Source organism: Betta splendens, chromosome 17, assembly GCF_900634795.4.
Source record: "Betta splendens chromosome 17, fBetSpl5.4, whole genome shotgun sequence".
In the NCBI taxonomy this organism is placed as follows: Eukaryota; Metazoa; Chordata; class Actinopteri; order Anabantiformes; family Osphronemidae; genus Betta; species Betta splendens.
In genome coordinates, this window is record NC_040897.2 from 12,163,108 (window position 1) to 12,184,348 (window position 21,241).

The 21,241-nt window shown below is 49.3% G+C and overlaps 1 protein-coding gene across 2 annotated transcripts in view; it reads left to right on the plus strand.

Annotated features, from left to right (window-relative positions):
• Positions 1–21,241, plus strand: part of LOC114844507 (contactin-associated protein-like 4) — a 49,962-nt gene that overhangs the window by 3,865 nt on the left and 24,856 nt on the right. For both annotated transcript variants that reach the window (XM_029131945.3, XM_029131944.3), the window contains exons 2-5: positions 8,375–8,485; positions 15,587–15,780; positions 17,562–17,709; positions 18,978–19,181. In XM_029131945.3, the coding sequence (XP_028987778.1) occupies positions 8,375–8,485; positions 15,587–15,780; positions 17,562–17,709; positions 18,978–19,181 (657 nt within the window). The remainder of the gene's footprint in view (positions 1–8,374; positions 8,486–15,586; positions 15,781–17,561; positions 17,710–18,977; positions 19,182–21,241) is intronic.

Sequence of the window (21,241 nt, forward strand, 5' to 3'; positions counted from 1 at the left end):
ATCATTAATATGCTTTCAGCTCATACATTCATTTGCCACCTGTCCCTGAATGCGATGGAAGACGCAGACTCCATGTGCAGGTGATGAGTTTTCCCCGAGATCTTCCAAAGTATTTTATTTCTCTTAATTGCATCAAATTAAAAACATCCTGGATGCTCGCACGCCTGAAGTAGGAAGCAGTTATTAAGATGCTGGAGGCCGCATGAATTCCTTCACGCACACTTATTTAAACTGTGGAGCCTCCAGGGGAATATTAGGGGTGCTTGAGTAAACGTCAGCGCTCCTGAAGTATCCTCTCCACCCGGATTACTCTGATAAGGAAAATGCCACGGACGGTGTAAATTCAGCAGCCTGTTTCCGTTGCGTCAAAGCCCCGTCTGGTTGGAATTTATTACTTTCCAGCGTACAGCGAGTATAAACCTGTGAATATAAACTACTGGGTGGGAATGTGCTGTGAAAACCCGCCGACCCTTAATGAATCACGAGGAGACACCGTCGGCGTTGGCCGCGGTGACGAGAGGAATAAGTAGCTGAGGATAAATCCCCTTCATATTTCTCCTTTAGTGTCATTTATGGAAATGTGTGCAGGCAAAGCGGCGCCATGAATGGGATCTGATGAAGTCAAGGTTACAGAGTGAATGTGAGCCACCAGTCATGGATCTGAATTTATTAACCCATGAGCAGGTAGTTAAGTGAGCAGCTGAGAGGGACTCCAGTCCGTCCTGATATCAGCAGCTGCTGCGTTCGTCCGAGGCCAAAGCCTTGAATGATGAGGAGCGGTGGTCGCTCTGCTGGTTTGAGTCTTGTTACTAGAAAACTGTTTATAGCGCTGCTGTTTGCAGCAAATACAGGTGCAATGTGCAGAAGCTAACGACATCCCGCTGCAGCTGAAGCCTGCGGGCGGAAACCTGGACCAAACTCCCGAACAGAAACTCTCGGAACATTTTGTTTTTTTCTCCTGCTTCATTTGAACCCGCTGAAAGTGATGAAGTGGCGGCGGGAGACGGACCGGTGGCGTGAGCTCTGCAGACAGACTGCTGAGCGAATGCTAATGTCACATCCTCGCGTGAGCGCCGCGCGTTCAGGCAACAAGTTTGACCTTGAAAGCGCGGAACGAGGCCGCTTCACGCTGCAGCCGTCTGTGCATTGATCTCCGCTCTCGCCGGGTTCATTCATCCGATGTCCAGTATCTGACTTAAGACACATTCCCATCGCTGCTTAATTCTGTCACCGCCGTATATTTTTGCCGGCGCTGCTCTGCGGCGACTGCTAATGACACGGAGCAGGTCAGTTTGTATTAGGGCCGAGGACGGAGCTGAGTCAGTGGCCATTAAAGATGGAGACGAAAGGCTGAATGTGAAGGCGACGCGAGTCGCAGCTAAGCACAAACGAGGATGACGAGTGGAGGAGCAGGAGGAAGAGCAGGAGGAGGCGCCGCGTGGAGGCTCAGGCCTGTCGCTCCTCACTGCGCTGACATTTCCTTCCGCCTTTTCTATTTTACCCTCCACCAACTCCGCCTGTGTTTGTAATGTTTGCGTTGCGAACGCACCGTCTAGAATAGTTTTTTTTGTTTTTGCGGCAATTTGACTTGATCCATCGAAGCAGGAGTCAGAGGAGGAGGATGACGGACAGCGGGTTGAAACGAACGGGAGTAAAGGGGAATTCTGGGAAATGATGTGGGAAGCGGTGGAAGGATCAATAAAGGACGGAACGCGTGTGGAGGAAGAAACGAGGGTTTGCTCAGAGTTTAGCAGTTCTTCTCAGCACTGACAATTTCACCCCCCGTCAGCTGTTGAGTGTGAATGAACTGCGTCTCTGTCTCTGGTTGCTCCTTCTCGCAGTCTCACAGGCCCGACTGTACACGATGTGTGTTCTTCATGAAACACAAGTGGTTTGGGTTTATTTTGAATGAACATTTTACTTGATTTGCAACTTAGCGAGAACAAGCAGCGTTGGGCTAAAACCACCGAAAAGTCCCCATGAAGTCCACCGTGGACAGCTTTCACCAACAATAAATCAAAGTAAATTAAACAGGAGCATAATAATAACATTAGTGATACATTATGAATCTAAATCTGACCTTTGAGTAACATTTGGCAAAATGACCACTTAAATACTGCGATCGTCTGGAGCAGCTTAATGAAAGCCTCCTTTCTGAATTGCTAAATGCATTTCAGGTATTTCCAGTAACGTGGAGGCAGTGAAAGCGCTGCTACATTATGCAGGGAGCATTTAATATAGTTAGCAGACCACGTTCAGGGGTAAAGTAAGAGCAGCTCAATACATTTGAGTTGATTTAAATAGCGAAACGCTGCATTTAATGTTATAATAGCTGCGGAGAGCATCAACAGGAGCAGGATACACTATGTCGTGCTGTCTAAGTTCCAAGGGCACCGCAAGGTCAATAACAGTATCTTGAACACATGTTCAGATACTGTGACATTCGGAGGCTTTTTTACACCAACTGTGTCCTGAACACAGCCACACATTCTTCTTTGTATCAGTTATTACCATAAACAGACTGGAAAACATGTCCGTGAGCTTAGAAGAGTTATATATATGTTTTATGCCTCAGGAGCCGAGCGCCGCTGCACGTCTGGACCGGTGATAAATTCTATCCCAGCATGCCTTGCAAGAAACAAAAAAAAAAAAAATCCTGTAAAGTGTATTATCAAGACTGAGATAAAGCCTCTCCAGCTCCAGGAGAAGATTAAATGTGGGGCAAGCGGAGAACAAATGTGTGTGTGTTTGTCCAGAGCGCTGCCACAGAGTCCTCTGCTCCCACGGCCGCACCGGCGCCGGCGCCGACGCCGGGCCGCGCTTTGATGTGGAGCGTGGCTCATGTGATAGTCGACGGCTTCATTGGAATTCACACACAGAGTGGGGAAATTAAAGGGCCAGTGTAAAGGTTCTGTTCCATTAGACTGGGACAGATGCCTCCCACCATGACCTACATCCAGAGTGGAGGATTTCTGCCCAGTCAGTCAAACTGCTGTACAGGCTCAAACAGGAGCTGCGGCTTCATACAGGAGCTCTTAACTGAAGCAGTAGTGTTTTATTCACTTCATGAGCCTCTGGTGTCTAATTCATTTTAATATATTAAACGTGAGATCAATTAATTGCGCTGAGCTGCGGGGATGATGCTAATATCTGCGAGCTTTCTGTCCAAAGAACGGAAACAAACGACCTTTTGTTCTATGTTGATGATTTGATGTTTTCAATTAAGAGGCAAATATATTCCGCTCATTTACTTTGTGCAGCTGGTGGATTAGCTGATGTGATACATCTCTCCCCCAGGATGCATTAGTACGAGCGTCGCCTCCGAATCAGCAGAATTCACGCATTTCCACTTTACAAGCGAAGAGCTCCGGCGGCGGCGCGGACGCGAGGTCGGACCCGGCTCCTCTGTGACGTCACTCCAACGCGCCGGTCGTTTATGGGCTGTGACGTCAGCAGCTTAAACCTTCTCAGTGTAGAGATGAAAACGTTTTAAACGCCGCCGCTCGTGATCGCTTCATTCGGCGGACGCCGCGCGTGCACGTGGGCGGCCGTGCGGCGACGAGCCCCGGCGCGCGCCGTGATTGTTCCCGCCGTTCACAGGCGGCGCTACATTAGCGCTGTGTACATTAGGACGCTGTTTGCGGGGGCCGCGCGCGGCACACTCTGCGCTAACGTGCATTTTTCAACCGTCTCATGCAGTCAGAGCTTCTGACAGCAGAGGAGAAAAGCTATTATTAGCCTTTGTCACTGAAGAGCGGTGCTGAAAAGTAAAACATAATTACTGTTGTAACAGCGGATGACAAGTGAGGATGCACTGATCTGTTTGAGATACTCCAGAACCAGAGACGTACAGTATGATGAGCTACGTACTGTTCTGTGAATCTAATCTGTCTAAACAATTTGTCCTTTTAGACCTTCTTCATTCTTCAATGAGCTAATCACAAGACTGAAGATCACAAAATGTCTGATTATGGAGAATGTTCTTATTACATGAAGCTTTCGTGTGCCAAAAAATGCTGATTCAGGCAAATGGTAGAAACTTTATCTTAATTAATTGCTGATAAATGTAATGGCATATGACCATAACCTGCATTATGTGAGTGAAGGAGCATACGTCGGCTGCAGCTGCGTCAGATCGTCTCATTCTGTGCCATTAATTATACGTCAAAGCGGTGCTAATTAAAGCAGGAGGGGAGCGCTCCTGTCTTGTCTTTACCTTGGGGGTATTAGTTAGTACAGTACACCGCTCTGCATTCCAATTAAACAATTAACAAGTGGGGCCACAGGCAGCTTCAGATACCGACTCCTGCTGAATAATTCATCAGCTTTAATCAGTTTGTGTTATCAGTTACAGCCAGAACAGGAATCTAGCGCTGCCTTTTAAAACAACAAAAGGCGCTGTTTAGTTAGTGCCTGCAAACGCTTCACTCTTCTTTTCCAGACATTCCAGTCCAATGATCGAGGCTTCGATGGCCTGACGTTTGCCTCTGGACATCCGTGCTGGATCAGAACCTGGTACCAGTCCGCGGCCGCCGGTCGCAGACCTCCTCTGATCAACGAGTCCTGTGGCGTCTGACACGTAGCTCTGGGGTTTAATTGTGTTTCCCTGACCTTGGCTGAAGGCTGTGGGAGGAAGGGTTCTTGATTTAATGGTACTAACTTTACCTTGAGGTAAAGGTACCGAGAAGAATCCTTCTGATCCAAATTCTAATGATCAATTATTGGCTCGGATCGAGGAGGAGTCAATAGAACCTCCCTCCTCTCTGTCCTGGTGACGGTCGCCGCCTGTCAGCACTGACAACAGAAACGGGAAGCATCTTCAACCTCCGGAAATCTTTCGCAAAGGCGGCTTTTAGTTTTCGACAACACAGTTAGTTTGTGGACAAAAGGTCCAAACGCATGAAAAAACATCCTTTTTCACACCTTTCCTCACGCGTGACAGCTGCAAAGGGAACGAACAGAAAGCACCTGCTGCTGTAGGTCAGTCTGGCCACTGCAGAGGCTCAATCCACGATGTGATGCAGTTGCTCTGTGTCTTCCTCTATTTTATTTGCTTGAACTCCAGGATCCAAAACCTGCTCATCCAGACTGGACGAACCCGGGTCGTTATGGAGGTAGCAGTCGTTCGGATTAGTGAAATGAGCATCGACGTTTTTTTTTTGTTTTTTTTTTTGCTTGAGGGTAATTGTTAGCGCTCTGGAGCGAAAACAGCCATGGCCGGAGCCTCATTATCCCGCGTCCCGCTATGTGCCGCGCATCGAAATACATCACCTGGGCTCACGCTGGGAACCACTGGACTGGCTGCAGCCCGTGGAGCTCTGAAGTGCAGGACCTTCACTTCACTGCTGTTTGTGGAGGTGATGGATGGAGCTCATCTGTATTCAGGGCCTTGGGTTTGGCCCCTTGTTTTTATTCAGATGAACAATAAGGAAGTGGACAATGCAGGTGAATGAGCCGTGGTCTCCATCCATGTGTCACCAAGCATTAGTGCCCGTCACGTCAGCGCTCATTAATTGTACCTGACGAGACTTTCTGGGAACTTTGGAAGCTTGGCATTTGATTCATCTCAAGTGATGCAATGATACAGGTGCCAAACATTATGAAATGGTTGATACAGTAGGAGGATGCGAGCCATTGTTTCTCAGCATTGCTGCTGTCCCAGTATGTGATGCTCCATGTTGAACCAGTGGTTTCTCCTGCTCTCTAATGTCAGATGAATGCTGTTCTATGGACTGGAAGCGTCGCCTGCTCCAGAAATGTGAGCGTCTCCTCCTGTGGACCTTCCTGTCCCGACACCAGGCCGACACACAGATGACGGCGGGGCGTTCGTGGGACTCCTAATATTCAGGAGGCTCCGCCGTTCGCCGCCCATCAGGGTCACGGTCGCGGTTCAGCGGCCGCGCCGCCCGGCGGGTTTTCAACATTTAGCTCCATTTTCCACTTCGCCCGTCTGTGTTTGTGCTCCGCCGGTCACGCTGCCGGGGACGACCCCTCTCAAATGCCAGAGCTCTGCAGAGAAACAGCCGAGGCGGTGTTTTAAAAGCCCTCTCCTGCGCTGAGTGTTGCTTCGGCGCGGCTCCGCTGTCACCACGCATTACCTCCTCCCCACCAGAGATTACAGCACTCAGCGCTGGAGAGCCGTCCTCCTCGTTGCTCCTCTTCAGTCTACTGTCATTCACCTGCTTTTCATACTGAGAGCCCCCCCACAGAACCCGCAGAAACAAGTGTGCGTCGGGTCAAGGCCTGCAGCGAGAAAGACTCATCAGGAGGACTGTTCGAAACGGCGCCATTAAATATGCTCAAACGCCCTGTTGCTGAGAACGCGACTCCAACGAATGTGCTAAACAGAGTCCGGTCTCAGGAAACAGATTGTTTTGGTGCCACTGACGCCAACCTTGCTTTTCTGACGTCGTTAAGATGCAGGAACAAATACAAAACCTTTAGTCATATTAGAGGTAAGTTACGTGACCTTTAATGACGTCAGTTGTTGGCTTCAAGTGTTATTAGACGCTCTGTGCCACAGGTCACACTGATCCTTTGTAATTTAGTTAAAGGTCGCGTTTGTGTCTTTGAAAAGACTGGAAATGACAAATGGGATTAAAAGAGGAGCCAATAGAATAATGTCATGATCAACACACAACTTCAAAACAAGACGTCGCTATTAACTCCTCTGTGGCTCTAAAACGCCAGTGAACTCAACGTGTTTGTCATGAAGCAGAAAAGTCCCACAGTTAATCTTAAAAACAGTTTGTTGCCTCTTTGACGCGATGATGAAAAAAGTAGCAATCGTTTTGCTGCTTTGTGCTGGAGTGGCCGTCGTTGGGAGGGCGACATCATCAGGTTGCGGTGGGTGTCGAGACGCGGATGAAGCTGTTGATGTTGACGCGGTAATTGAAGCTAAAGCGCCGTTGTCAGAGTTGCGGGCTCGGATCGGACGGCAGCCTGAATCACCGTAATTGGATCTTGTCTCAGCGGTGGAGAACAACATCCATTAACAGAGAGCGGCTTCAGACGGAGGTGGCGTTTGTTTGGTTTTACTTTAAACCTGGAAAGAGAAAAAAGGAAAACGGTGAAAATTAGGTGTGTTGGATGCGCGTAATGCAAATTTAAGAAAATTAAGAGAGACGGGAAAAAGTCACATGACATATGTTTATAATATAAATAGAGAGAAGCATCGCTTGCTGGTAATCGTATGACAGTCAGTCATGCATAAAGTAAGCGTGTGAAACGTAAAGGTCCCCGACAACACTGTCTCCATCAGTATCCAGCCTGTAATGAGCCAATCAGGAAGCCATTCATCTCCACAACACGACATGATTGCAAAATTCATTTATCCTTCCGGACATTATTACCCTGTTCATTTATCTAATACGGCGCCATTACAGCTGAAAGACCTGTTTCCACAAGGGGAACATTAAAGCTGCTTCTGAATGATTAGACTCCGCTCCGCCACTGCTGTTGTAACGTTCAGGTACTCGGCAGGAATGATGATGAAGCCGTCGTCATGTGAAAACCTGCAATGATCCCATTCTGGAGCTTTGATTGTGTGTGTGTGTGTGTGCGTGTGTGTGCGCGTGCGTGTGTGCGTGCGTGCATGTGTGCGTCCCTTCAGAACTCTGATATGCACTCTAGACTCCATAATCCGGCCTTGAAAGCGGCGCTGTGTTTTATTTCTGCTCAGATATCGGATAGTTTTAAGCCGGACTAGCTCAGTTTTCCACTCGGGCTAAGAAATGCGGAGTAATTCCTGCCGGAGCCTCTCTGCAGTCAATACGTGCTCCCTGAAGCACTCAGCTGGGTTATTCCCTCCGCACACGTCTGTCCGGCTACCTTCACCGTTTCAAGCCAACGTTCTTAGCGTGAAGGGAGACGTTCCTGCCATTAGGAACTATTAGGACCGGAGTGTTACTGTGGATATTTAAGGCCTGCTCCTCCTCAGCATTAAACATCTAGTGGTAAAACTTCTCTATTCAGCTGTTGTTTATCAGCTACTGTAATATGACGCTGGGTTTAGGCTGCTTCTGGCTTTTAGCCTTTGTGAAGCACTAAGTGCTGTGTTGCTAAGTGCTAAGTGTTTTTTCAGGCAAACTACCTCCACTATTCTGAGCGTCTGTGAGATTCCGATTTTTCCCTGTAAATCTATACACACGTTGGTTAAAATACAAATATAACAGCTTACCTCTTCTCACAACCTAATACTACGTGTCTAGTTTACACCTCTATGACACCAGACTATTTAAAGTTTAACATTTATCAACAGAGGATGAACAACCATAAGTTTTACAGGAACTAATAACAACAATTCACTATTAAAAAGTGTTTATGAGTGAAAAAAGAGTTTGCTGAGTGATCACTGCATGCGTCCTCTCCTCAGGTGTGTGCGACGGCCCGCTGGTGTCCAACCTGCCTCCGTCCTCCTTCAGAAGCTCCTCCCAGCTGTCGAGCAGCCACGCGCCCGGCTTCGCCAAACTCAACAGGCGCGACGGTGAGTTCACACCGGCAATGGCGGATGCGTGCTACGCTTCAGCAGACCACACGCCCGCTTCCATATTGTTGTAGCGTAATGAGAAAACGCGTGTGCGTGTGCGGAAATGTCAGAAACACCTCTGCTGAATATGCCGCTGCTTTGTTGTGTCTGTATGTTTTTATGAGTTGAGCTCAGCGCAAGCTGGATTTTTATTAGGCTCAAAACATAATAAACAGAAAAGATATTGTGCTGTTTGCCTCAAAGTTACAGAAAATAAACTTCATATGCAGACACAGGATCAGATTCATTTCTACGAGACAGGACAGTCTGATGGTGACTTCAAACAATAGGCTTCATATCCTGCCTTTATTCTCTGGTGCTGTTTGTATTGGGGATTTTGGTGAGAAGTGAGAACAGCGTTCGTTCATCCAGCAGAAAATTCAGCAGGGAGCTGTGTTGGAGCGAGATGTGAAGCTTTGACAAAATGAAGATCATTGTTTGTTGGGGAGCTTCCTGCAGGGAACCGGCTCCACCGCTTTATCCCGACATCAAAGCCGGGAATCAGCCGCCGGTATAATCTGGATGTGATCTGGATGATTTGTGCCACCTGGGGAGCTGAAGGAAGCTCAGCCTGCAGAACAGCGCTCCGTCCTCTGGTAGCTGGTGGCTCCGGCTCTAAGCTGATCCCAACCCAAACACACGTTCTATAAAAAGCTTGTGACCATGAAAAGGGGGGACCAAGTCGTTTGAGTCCAAATATGAGACATCCTGGATCTCACCCGCAGTCACGCTGGCCTTAAAACGCCCAGGTTCCAGTCTGGGTCCCACCCAAAAACCCAAACAAGGAAGCAGGTGATGGTATTTACCTGACTCCCAGTAAGATCTGCCTCTGTTCCTCTTTAACGCCCGCCAACACGCAGACGCTCCCTTATGAAACTCATGTCACCGTGACAAACAGCGTCCCCGCCGCGGCCGGCGTCGTTATTTGGGTTAACTCGTCATTTCGCCTCAGCGCTCCCCAAATCCAGCTCCCCTCGCTGGGAGAGCGTGCCCCCCCCCCCCCCCCCCCCCCCCCCCCACCTCCGGCCCCGTTAATGCTGCAAAGCCACATGGTGCCAGCTGTTTGCCGAGGAAATTGTTGAATAAATGAACATCTCCATCTGATTTCCGTCTCCCGCTGCTGCGAACACGCTGCCTCCTCCAGTCGCTCCCAGAAGGAAACGACGCTTTCAGTTCATGCACTCGCTAAATGAACAGAGATTATCAGAGCCCGTGAACACCACCTACATGATACCAGTATTTAGGAGCGACCAATCATCCGTCCTGGACGTTTCCTCTGAACAATGAGAAGCAATCAGGACTTGAGACTTGAGGGCGATTCGCTGGACTCAGCATAAAAAATGGTGCTTCTCAAAGTTTGCAACCTTGACCTGACCTTGAGAAAGAAAGACATCTACAATCTACAATATGGCAGTGAGAAATATTCATTTTGTCCAAAGCCAAGTTACCAACTTACAGATGTTTGATTCTACAAAATGTGCCAAAGTGTCACGTGCTTACGACGACATCCATCCATTATCTTACCTATTTGTCATATTAAGGTTAAAGAAATAATTACATACAAATAAAACAAAATACAGCAAATGAAAGCACTTAGTCTGATTTTACAAAGATGTGGAAGTCATCAGGCTTCAAAGATGAAGATCCTGGTTCCTGATGAAAACAGGATTCACTGCTTCGTCCTGACATCAAATGCAGCATCAGCAGTGATTTGACCAAGACGAAAAGCCACTACAGTATTAACTTGGAATCATATTTAAGGATTCTTCTGGAGACCAATGGGGATGCTTCAGTGGAATCCAAGCATTTCCAATCAATAACCAACCTACGCGTACATTCAGACTTTGGCCACATTCGCTGTGAAACCTCAGCTCAGCGGTGATGAATGCGTGTGCGCGCGTGGAGCCGCGCTGCACGTTGCTCCTTCACACGCAGCGGTTCCTGTTGAAAGGTAACATACGCCGTCTTGTGCATTCACATCACTTTTACATCTGGGCGCAGATTTGGCTGCAAAGCGCTGGCAGGCGCCTGATGGATGATGAATGTCTCTTTCACAAGGAACCTGCAGGATGAATGAGTCACTGTTTTGGGCTCGCGGCCACTGTTTTGATCCTCCGTCTGTCTTATCCCTCCTTCTGATTTCCCATTCTCACTTTTTATCTCGCGCCTCTTCTGGAGCCCGTTTTTATCCTGTTGAAATGCGTTTCTGCCGTCTCCATCGCTCTCCTGCCCCTCTGCTGTCTGTGAGCGGCAGCTCCTCCGTGTCCTCAGTCGCGCTTTCATCACTCGGACCCATGTGAGTCAGCTCTGTCCTCTTGGCAACCATTAATAGCGGCCCTCATATTTAAATGTTTTCTTTGCTGACAGTTATTGGCGATTCTGCTGCAATTATTGCAAAGCGGACGTTCCAAGAATTATTGTGCAACTTTGAAAATGAATTACTCTTGGACTTTAATTTTGCTGGTATGGATTGCAATCTGTTCAGCGGCCTGCATCATTTCTTCTTCCATTGACGACGTTTGGGTGTTGCAGTAGAGAATTATCCCCCAGCGCTCCGCCTGCTGCTGCATTGGGCCCATTAGCTTCTCTGTCCATCTGACATGTTATCAGGCTGCTGAAATTACCATCCCGGCTTGCTATTCTCATGCAAATCATGAGCCCTCGCTGCAGCCGCGCGTAATCGTCTGACTCTGGTCCTTCCCTTTCAGCGTCCTGTCTGACTGCAACAATGCCCGTTCACTTTTCTACTAGTCTCCAACTTTAGCAGCTCTCCTCCTCCTCCTCTCTGGCTTCTCCCTTTGTGTTGGACTCCTCCTTTCACTCATGCCTCCATCATTGTAGGTTTCCGCGTGTCCCCCGTGTTTGTCAGGTGGAATATCAGTGCATTATTAATGGAACAGGGGTCCTTTCTTTGTTTATCCATCCATCTACTTACTGTATGGTGAAGCTGCAGACCAGAGCTGCCTTCATGTCAGGCTTGGTCTCCCTTCAGCAGTAAAGCAGCAGAGGAGCCTGACAGCTTCCCCTCTTTACCTGCCTGTTCAGCTCTAATAACAACAGGGAGACAAATTGAGCCGGTTTCAAGTGTCGGAGTTCTTCAAGGGAGGTGGTTTACAGAAGGAAGCGGGGGGCTGAGCCCACCTCAGGTTAGCTCATGCTTCTCAGTTGCAAAACCCTAAACCCAATGCTGTAAATGGGCAGAATGACACAGATCACGCTTCAGTGGCTTCTGAGTGCATGTTTTAATAAATACCACCGATATCGCTCTCCACTGAACAACCCGCAAAGACAGGAGACGCCCTCAGATATTCTTAAAATGAAACTGAAGACCGTTCCTGGAACCTGTCTGTTGTGTTCACTCAGTATCATCCAGTCATCTGAACCCGTTTCTGAGGATTCGGCTGATGCCAGCGGCCCAGTGATTTAAGCAGGTGTCAGGATGAACATCATGACTCCTGCAAGCGGCCACTTAGTCAAACTGAGCAACTGGACGAGAAGGGCCTCGATCTGAGCGGCTCTAATCGAGTTTCAGGCGGAGACGGTGGTTTTCATCGACGTTGCATTCATGGTACAGTATTGAGTACAGGTCATATGACACTCTGCTGTGACTCTTAGTTCAAAGGTTAAAAGCTCCTCCTGTTTAATGGTCGCTGCCCTCCGGGTCTGTGGCAGTGGTTCACCTTTCAGCACAACAATGACAAGCAAATAGCCAAAATGTGTGTGGGTCGGTTTGTGGACGAGCAGCGACTGCTCCTCTGAGACCAGGACTGAACCCAGAGAACATCTGTGAGGAAGGAGCTTGAGAGGGTCTATCAGGAGGGAGCCTGAATACTTAAAGCCACTGCATTCATTATGCAATGACTTGTTGATCTGTTTTTCTCCGCTGCCGGTTTCTCACAGAAACCAGGCTTTGCGGGTAATTATTGATTAGAAACAAAACAGGCGTTCAGCAGGGAACCCCACCCACGAGAACCAGGGTTCTCATCTACTTGCCAATTAATAAGTCAGCAGGGAAGACGACTGTAGCCTCACTTCAACACAGCTCCTTTGTTTTATATGCACCGCTAGAGTTAAAGCTACAGCAGGTTTATAATGGTGGATTGTACAGCAACACTCACATATGACACACAAAAACTAATCCCTGTCCATAACTGCAGCTTCTATATTGTATCAGAATAAAAAAAAAATCTAAATGCCAGTTAGTGTTATATCCAAGAATCTGTAGATAATGAGCTGCACATCGCCACTGGCAACCGTCTCCGCTGTAGCCTGATTGGTGAAGCCAGAGGGAGAATCTGACCTTCTAATTGGCAGAGCAACGATGTAAAAGGCCCGACTGTCGCTGAGATCAACGGCGCTTTTCAGTGGGTGGTTAGAATCGGTTCCTCGGGGGAAGAGAGACTCCGGCGAGACGCGTTTGATTTAAAGCGACAGCCGTGACAGACAGCTCTCAGGCCGCCGGCCGTCAGTTCACCCCCGGTCCAATTACACCTGACAGGGTGGACATAGTAAATTTACACTCCCTTGATCCTTGCGTTGTTTCCTGCTGATCTCGTTCTCCTCTCGTCAACATTTCTGGGAAAAGGTTACAGTGTTTTCAGTTCACTGTCACTGGGCGCATCTGTTAGTCAAGCGCTTATTAGCTTTGGCCTTTAGCTTCCTTCAAAATCAGCAGCTCCCGGACCGGAGCTGGTCCGTTTCCACAGCTGAGCCGTCACATACAGAAAGCTTCATGGCGGTGACTGGAGTGAAGGATGAACTGAAGCCGTACATTTCAACATTTAACTGAAGAACTATGATCACACTACCAACACGGCCGCCAGGTTTCCAAACTGTAAGAGGACAGAGGCCCAGGACGGACGCGATGCAGAATTAGTGCAACGTTGGGGCAGAACTGCGTGTTGGGAGTTGGGCCGATGTGGATAAAGAGCTGCTGGTTCGAGGAGAGCAGGAAGATCGGAATTTTAAAAGCTCCAGCCAAATTTCAAGTGCCAACGGCCACGGGGGGGAAGGTATTGGCCCAAACAGAGCAAATCTCAAAGCAGAGGAGTGGAGAGTGACCCCCCATCTCACGGCTGCATTGCAGCTTTTACTGACTGACTGCGAGGCGGCTGAAGGCTGAAGGAGGAAGAGAAGCCGAGTGTGAGATTAACAGGCAGACCCAAATGTGAAGGTCTCGGTTTACCAGCTGATCTATATTCAGCACAGTCCCGGTGGTCCCCGCTCGTTGGAGCTGCAGTGTGCGATGTGAAGTGGGCCAAACAAATAGCACAAAGCGTATTAGTTTAAGAACGTGTGAAATAAAGCTGTCTTGACCTATGGGCATATTACGGCTTTCAGCTCCGAGCCCCTGGAGGCTTTGGATGAAGCCTTTTACAGAAACGTTAGCTTCCTGCTGCTACGACAACGAGCAGACGACAGCATGGCAACGCGAGGACGAGTGATATTTACACTGTGTGTTCTTTTAAAGCCTTCCTGCGTGCGTGCGTGCGTGCGTGCGTGCGCGCGTGCGTGTGTGTGTGTGTGTTGATGCTGGTGTGCTCAGTGGGACGCTGGTCAGCATCATCCTTCCCCAGAATCCTCCATCTGCTGTTTGAGCCCCGAGGCGTCGCTTTGGCCCAAAACACATGCTCCTTCTTCACCTTCTTGTCTCTAATGGAGGCAGACAAACCTAATGAAACTAGGCTAATTGATAGGAGCCACTATTGGTAATAATCAGCTATAATACACGTTCATACCTGCATGACATCAGGCAATAAAAGGTGCCACCAACCTCCAGAAAAATTGCACTTATATTTAAACTAATCAACATGATGTATTTTTTGTCAACTCCCAGACTGAGAATGCAACTGATCAATATGCTACAACAGTGTTTATTGATGGTGTGTAATATAAGAAAGGAACCTGCAGGGGTTCTGTGAAATGAATCGAAGCTTGGCACCACCACCTCCACTTGATGAAATCTTATATAGCAAAGGATGCAGACTTGAAGGCAAATTGTACAACGAATCGATAGATCATGCCACAGCCTCTTAGCAACGCTGTACACGGGAAAAGATGAAAATGGTTTGCCATTAGGTGCAACTAATCAGTGCGTGGCACCACAGCACCTTATGGGCGAGGCTGTGGAATCTAAATGTGTTGTTGCTTGAACCAAATCTGTTCAGCAGCGGATGTTTAGTCTAAATGTACGTAGTGATTATGCAATGCACAAGACTCCTCAACTTTGAGTCGTGCACGTGAAAACATGCCGAGGTCAGCAGTTCGACTTCGCAGTTTCATCCCACAGGATATGAGTAGAAAACAGCGATAACCACTGGAGCTGCAGAAACGAGTTGAAAGTGGTGGAGAGCTGCAGTGGTTCGTACTGAAGCTCTGCTCCGCCACATGGAGAGGAACGACTAAACACTGGACCTGCTGCCGGAGCCACAGCTGCTCACGCTGCATTAATCATCGTACGGGCAACTCCTTTACTGCTACAGCGACGCGGCCCGTCACAGCCCGGTCACACGCGCTGGTGAAATGATTTAGAGCTGACGTAATTCTGTCACCCAGAACATCAGAATTGTGTTTTCACCGAGAAAAAAAATTCAAGTCTAAAGATAAATGATGCAGAAGCCTGAAAAGTGGTGGAGAGGCAGGTTTTTAAATTGGAAAATTGTTGAGAATTGGCAGAGGTTTGCATTCTGTAGAATGTCTTCTTTTGATTTATGAAGATAAATGGACTCATGAAATCTCACCATGTACCGTGTGCAGGACTGTGGCCTGTGCATCCACCGCGCCTATTAGGGAACCTTCCTATCACACGCTGTGGCACGGTGCCCCGGGTTCGGGAAATTTAATTTTCCACATTAAAAACTCCTGCAGCGTTTCGGAATGAAACCGATCATCGTGTTCTAGCGAAGGCAAACTGCAAGAAAAAGTATTGGACTGAAACGGGTTTAAAAGTGACGCTTGGGATTCACAGAAGGACTTTGCTCCAGCGGAAATACGTTTTAAGATTTAAAGGTTAAACACACACACAGTAATAAGTCAACCTTTTGTTCTCCGTCTCCGTAGGAGCCGGAGGTTGGTCCCCTCTAACCTCAGACAGGGATCAGTGGCTGGAGGTCGATGTGGGCGAGCGGACCAGGATCGCCGGCGTGGCCACGCAGGGCCGCTACGGCAGCTCCGATTGGCTGACGTCCTACCTGCTGATGTTCAGTGACACGGGACACAACTGGAAGCAGTACCGACAGGAGGACAGCACGGGGGTGAGTCCGCTCAGACGCCCGTTTAACGGTCACGGCAGCAGAAGGGATGGAGGCGAATCTGGGCTGAATCGCAGCGTTGCTTCGGATGAGGAAGCATCTCCTCTTCCTCCGGTCCCCTTAAACCGCCTGTAAAGGCTGCAGGTGATGCATAGCTGGTGATGAATAGACGGCCGATCGCCTCCCTCTGCTTACAGTGGTGTTTAGCGGCGGTGGGCTACTGGGAGCACAGCATCCTGCAGAGATAATGAAAGTCATCAGGAGCCTTTGACTCCTCATTAATAATGCATGGCGCAGTGTAGACTGGTGCAGACCTGTTGCCAGAACACTTAAGCTGTTGTTGACGGACACGGAGCGGGACAGAGAGGCAGCCAAGCGTCCGAGACCCTGTGGTGCAGCCGGGACTGCAGCCAGACGCCGGGATCAATAAGGAAGAAGGCCACTGTGTGCTGGAACGCAGGCTGCAGCCGCCTCAGCTTTATATTTGCTGCTGATGACATGCTGCTGTCATATCCCTGTTAGCTGCATCCTATCCGCCGCCCCCCATGGACCGGGTCCCGTTGGAGGACCGGGTCCCGCTGGAGGAACGGGTCCCGCTGGAGGACCGGGTCCCGCTGGAGGACCGGGTCCCGCTGGAGGACCAGGTTCTTCTGGAGGACCGGGTCCCGCTGGAGGACCGGGTCCCGCTGGAGGACTGGGTCCCGCTGGAGGAACGGGTCCCGCTGGAGGACCGGGTCCCGCTGGAGGACCAGGTTCTTCTGGAGGACCGGGTCCCGCTGAATGACCGGGTCCTGCTGGAGGAACAGGTCCATGCAGGATGCAAAGATCCATCAATGAGCGTCTACCTGCATGGGCCAATACAACGCTGGCAGTTTGAGTTGAGGAGCAGTTGTTTTTCAAGGAGTCAGCTGTAAAAGTACACGTAAAAGTGCTACTTTTACATCTATCCAGACCGGAACCGCATGCGTTACAGCAGTTCAGAGAGAAGACACGCCGCTCGCACGCAGCCGATCCGGCCTAATCTCAGCGCCGAGCAACTTCTGGGGAAGAGCAGGAAGCGGCTCCTTCCTTAAAACGCCCGGATCTGAGGCTTTATGTAGAGCGAGCCGAGTCCCAGGCTCGTTTCAAAGGGCTTCCAGACGCCTGCGCGCCGTCGGCCCGGCTCCCAGACGCTGACAGAGCCGCCGGATCAACCGCCGCATGTTCTGTAGTCTCTCAGCCTGTGAAGACCCGCGGATGGAAGGATGCGGCTTCCCTCCGTTTTCCTGCTCTTTTGAAAGCGAGCTGATTAATAGAACTGCTTCGCACCGTCCTCTTCCTAGTTTACTTTTCAGGGTCGTCAGGTTTAACTGTCTTTTACCTTTGTGTTTACATTTGACCAAATCTCAGCACAATGCGCAGAACACTGCTCCGCGACTGTTTCTAATTTCTCTATGAGGGGATTCGGCTGCACTGTCGCGATTGCAGATGAATTAATACGTTAATTACGGGACTAAGCTTTTCTTCAGCGGAGGGAGAGCTAGTTAACCTTGGTGCCATCTTCAAGGCAGGGGTGTAATTAGGACAGAGAGCCAGGTGGGAGAGGTGGGAGGAGATGAAGCCAGTGATCCATCAGGCGTTTAGCCCAGTCACAAACCAGCTTCATGTTGATCCTCCACACTTGCACAGACTCACGCCACACAGTGCAGTCATGCTTCCTTCTATGATGAATTACAATGACCTTTGTAATTGTAATTACACACGAGCCCCCCCCCCCCCCCCCACTGAAATCACTGTGCTCGCAGTTCTTTCCAGGTAACAGTAACGCAGACAGCGTGGTGCAGTACAAGCTGCAGCAGACGGTCATTGCTCGGTTTCTCCGGCTCATTCCCCTGGACTGGAATCCCAGCGGGCGGATCGGACTCCGGCTGGAGGCCTATGGATGTCCTTACAGTAAGTCTTACATTCACTGCTCCGCGGTGTGCATAAAGCCGAGCTAATGACGCTCATTAGGAGGCGTTAATCCGCATCACCGTGGCAACGCAGTGTGTACGTCTATCTGCCGCTGGAACCACTTCTGTGTATGATATTAGCTAAAACACAATGAAAGCTGAAAAAGGCCATTAGAGCAAGTACTTAATTTATAAATCTGCTAATGACAAGGAATATTAAAGCCCTATTATTTAGAGAACTAACAGAGCACGTCAAGTAGACGCGTGAGTGGGACATGGCGACCTTTGAACCTTTATACCAGCGAATTCAATGCGTTTGCGACGCTCGCTCCAAATGAAGCTGTTAAGGACGTCTTTGTGTTTTGAGGTCAAAGGTCACTTCATCCTCTGAGCCACATCTGACATGGTTCCTCCCACGGCTGCCGCCAGCAGACGCATAACAATAATTAAAGCATGCGAATATTATTACTGGATGGATTATGTGCCAGTAATTATTCATAGAACTTCCGAGAGTGATCGAGGACAAGATTGGTTTCGTCTGTCTACTGTAATTGTCGACTTTTAATTAGTTACCTTATCATTCACACACGAGCAACAATTATCGCTTTAATTTACACTGTGGCATATTACTGTCTTCTTTAAAATGTGTACATCTGCTGCCACATCAGTTTACATTCTTTCATAACAGATTTAAACCCAACTCTGTCACCTTCACACATAAAGAAACAAAGCCTGACGGAAAACCTGCCTCCGCCACGTTCACACCTCTTCAACGCGCACCGACAGCCATCACGCTTCACATACTGTGTTAGCGGCTTAATTGGTTCTATTTCCGTTGTGTATATTTCACAGCATATTTGCAGGTTTAACTTTGGAATCACCACAGCGAAAACGAGCCCACGCCACACCTCATTCAGCTACAACAGCAGCACCATCGCCGCTCCCAGTGGAATAATTATAGCGTAATTGTATCCAGTGGAGCTCTGCAGGCGGTGGCTGTGCATTAATACAGTGTGATTCCATAGACACAATATGCTTTATTCAGCCATGCATTAAGACGTGCGCAGCATTTTAATCAGCTGGTCATCTTGTAGCTACAGTATGCGGACGGGTGAGTCACCACCAGGTGTGAGTCAAACAGGAAGTGGGAGTAATTGACCTGATGAGTCTGTGGAGCAAAATGAGGAAATACTGACGACTACATCAACATTTGACCAGATCACGTTATACAAACGTGCACCGCTGACTGTCTCCTGTTTCCGTTTGCAGCCTCTGACGTGGTGAGTCTGGACGGCAGCAGCAGCCTCACGTACCAGCTCGGCGCCGGCGGCCTCGGGGCGGCGCCGGGAGAGGTCATCGCTCTGAAGCTGAAGACCTTCAGGAACTCCGGGACGCTGCTGCACGGAGCGGGAGCGGACGGACTGAGCCTCAGCCTGGAGCTGGAGAGAGGGAGGCTGCTGCTGCTGCTCAGAGGTGACATCTGCTGACAGATGCTGACGTCTATTTATAGACGCGCACGTCTGATACGCAGGAATATTCCCATGATGGAGGGAGGGCACACACACACACACACACACACACACACACACACCTCATCCTGGAGACAATCTATGATCAGCATCACGCCGCACAGCGTTTGTGTAGAGGATGGTGGTCAGGTTGGGTGAGGTTAAATCACGGCGGCGGTGATGGATGACTCCCATCGCGGCAGCATGTGTTAGGGCTGCGCTCGCTGCTGTTGATGCATGGCTCCAGGGCCGCGCGCGCTCAGCCGCGGGTGGGTGTCAGGGTGTGGACGCTGTATCTGGTCGTCACACTCCACAGGGGGGAACGAGGAGCCTGGTGTTAGCGGCTAGAGCCTTTAGCTTCACAGGTTTGATGCTGTGAGGCGTCCGTCCATCCGTCCGTCACGTCCTCATCCACATTCAGCATGTCGGCCTCTCACACACACACCACTGCTGAACAAAAGGGCCCTCATACTACGATATGGAAGCAACTCTGAGCGCATTCAGCCCTGAGGGACTGTGGCCGTGCAGTAAGTGTGTCTCTATAAAGAGAAAGCGCAGCACAGCCAGAGGAAATTAAAGCCATCCATTAAAATTATGGAAGATAAGATTTGTTGGAGCGCTCCCCGCGCAGCGACAGACCAGCGCTGACACCGAGCGAGCCTCCGTCTTCCTCTGCGTCTTCGTCCCGGCCTTAACTCCTTTTTTTGGTTATAATTGCTGCAGTTTGTCTTCGTTTGTCTCCCGGAGTCTTACGCTCCTTTGTTTATTTTAAATCAGGAGAGACCATTTGCCTTGTGCGCACTCGTCATCCTTCTGTCTCATGACTTCTGTGCCTCTGTTTGAGTCGCAGCGAATGCGTGGCTCTTGGTTTTGCTTTCGTAATTCCTCACTGTTTCATCGTTTCCCCCTCATTATTTCTCTCAGGCTTCCTCTTTTCCCCCTCACGCTCCGACTCGCTGCTTCCCCACAAAGGCTTTTTTACTTACACATTGTGTAATTTAGGTCATTTGCTGTGTGCACAGAGCTTGAGCTTACGCATGGTCCACTGTGTTCTGCTAATACTAAAGCAACTGGGTCTGACCCCAAGCGAGTGCAGCTGCCTGTGAGTAACAGCCCTGTCGAGACAAAGAGGAATCAAAAGTTGCAAAACTAACAGCAGATCAAATAGTTGCACTCAGTTTTTTTCCCATCTGTGCACAAATGTCTTTAGCAGAAGTTGAGTGTGAAGTTCTGGTCTAGTTCAACATTTGTTCACCAAAGACTCACAAAAGAATTTGCTTCTTTATGAAAATTTCGACCGAATCATTCATCATGAAAGAGGGAACGTAGATGTGATAATTGTTGCTGCTATTTACTTCATAGTGAGATAATTCATCTGAATCGAGATGTGTGTGTGTGTGTTGTGTAGTCACACCTGCTCATGACTCAGCTGCCTGATCTCCTGTTGGTCAGTGAGCACAGAACAAACAGAACACTGGGTCCAGCATCACAGTCGCCACGAATGGAGCAGTTTCATCACAGGCAGCGAGTTTGTGTGGGTTCTCGCTCCAAAGACGTGCACTTTGACTGGGTCGGTGTCCAGGGAGCAGCCCAGTATGAACTGGGACGGACTCCAGCTCAACGTGAGCCTCACCAGAAGACGTCAGTGGAGCCACATTCGTGTCAGAGCTGCTCAGTTCGTCTCCTGCCTGTGCTTTTCGTGACGTGGAGGCATCTGTGCAGCACCTTCAGCATCCAGAGCCGGCGCCTCTAGGTTCTAATGACGAGCAGCAGAGTAATCTATCCACGCCTCCCCTCAGAGACGCGAGCCCACGGCGGCACCGCTTCCATCCTAATGGACTATCGGTGTGCTAACGTTTTTGCTCTCCCAAAATGTGTTTACAGTCTTAAAATGATGTTTGGCGCTTGTTCCAGCGACTCCTGATAACGGCTGTCACTGTCTCCCCGCACATAATCAGATTTCGCTGTAATGAAATCGCAGGCAGGATATGATGGAGCGCGCAGCCGAAACAGTGGAGCAAAAAG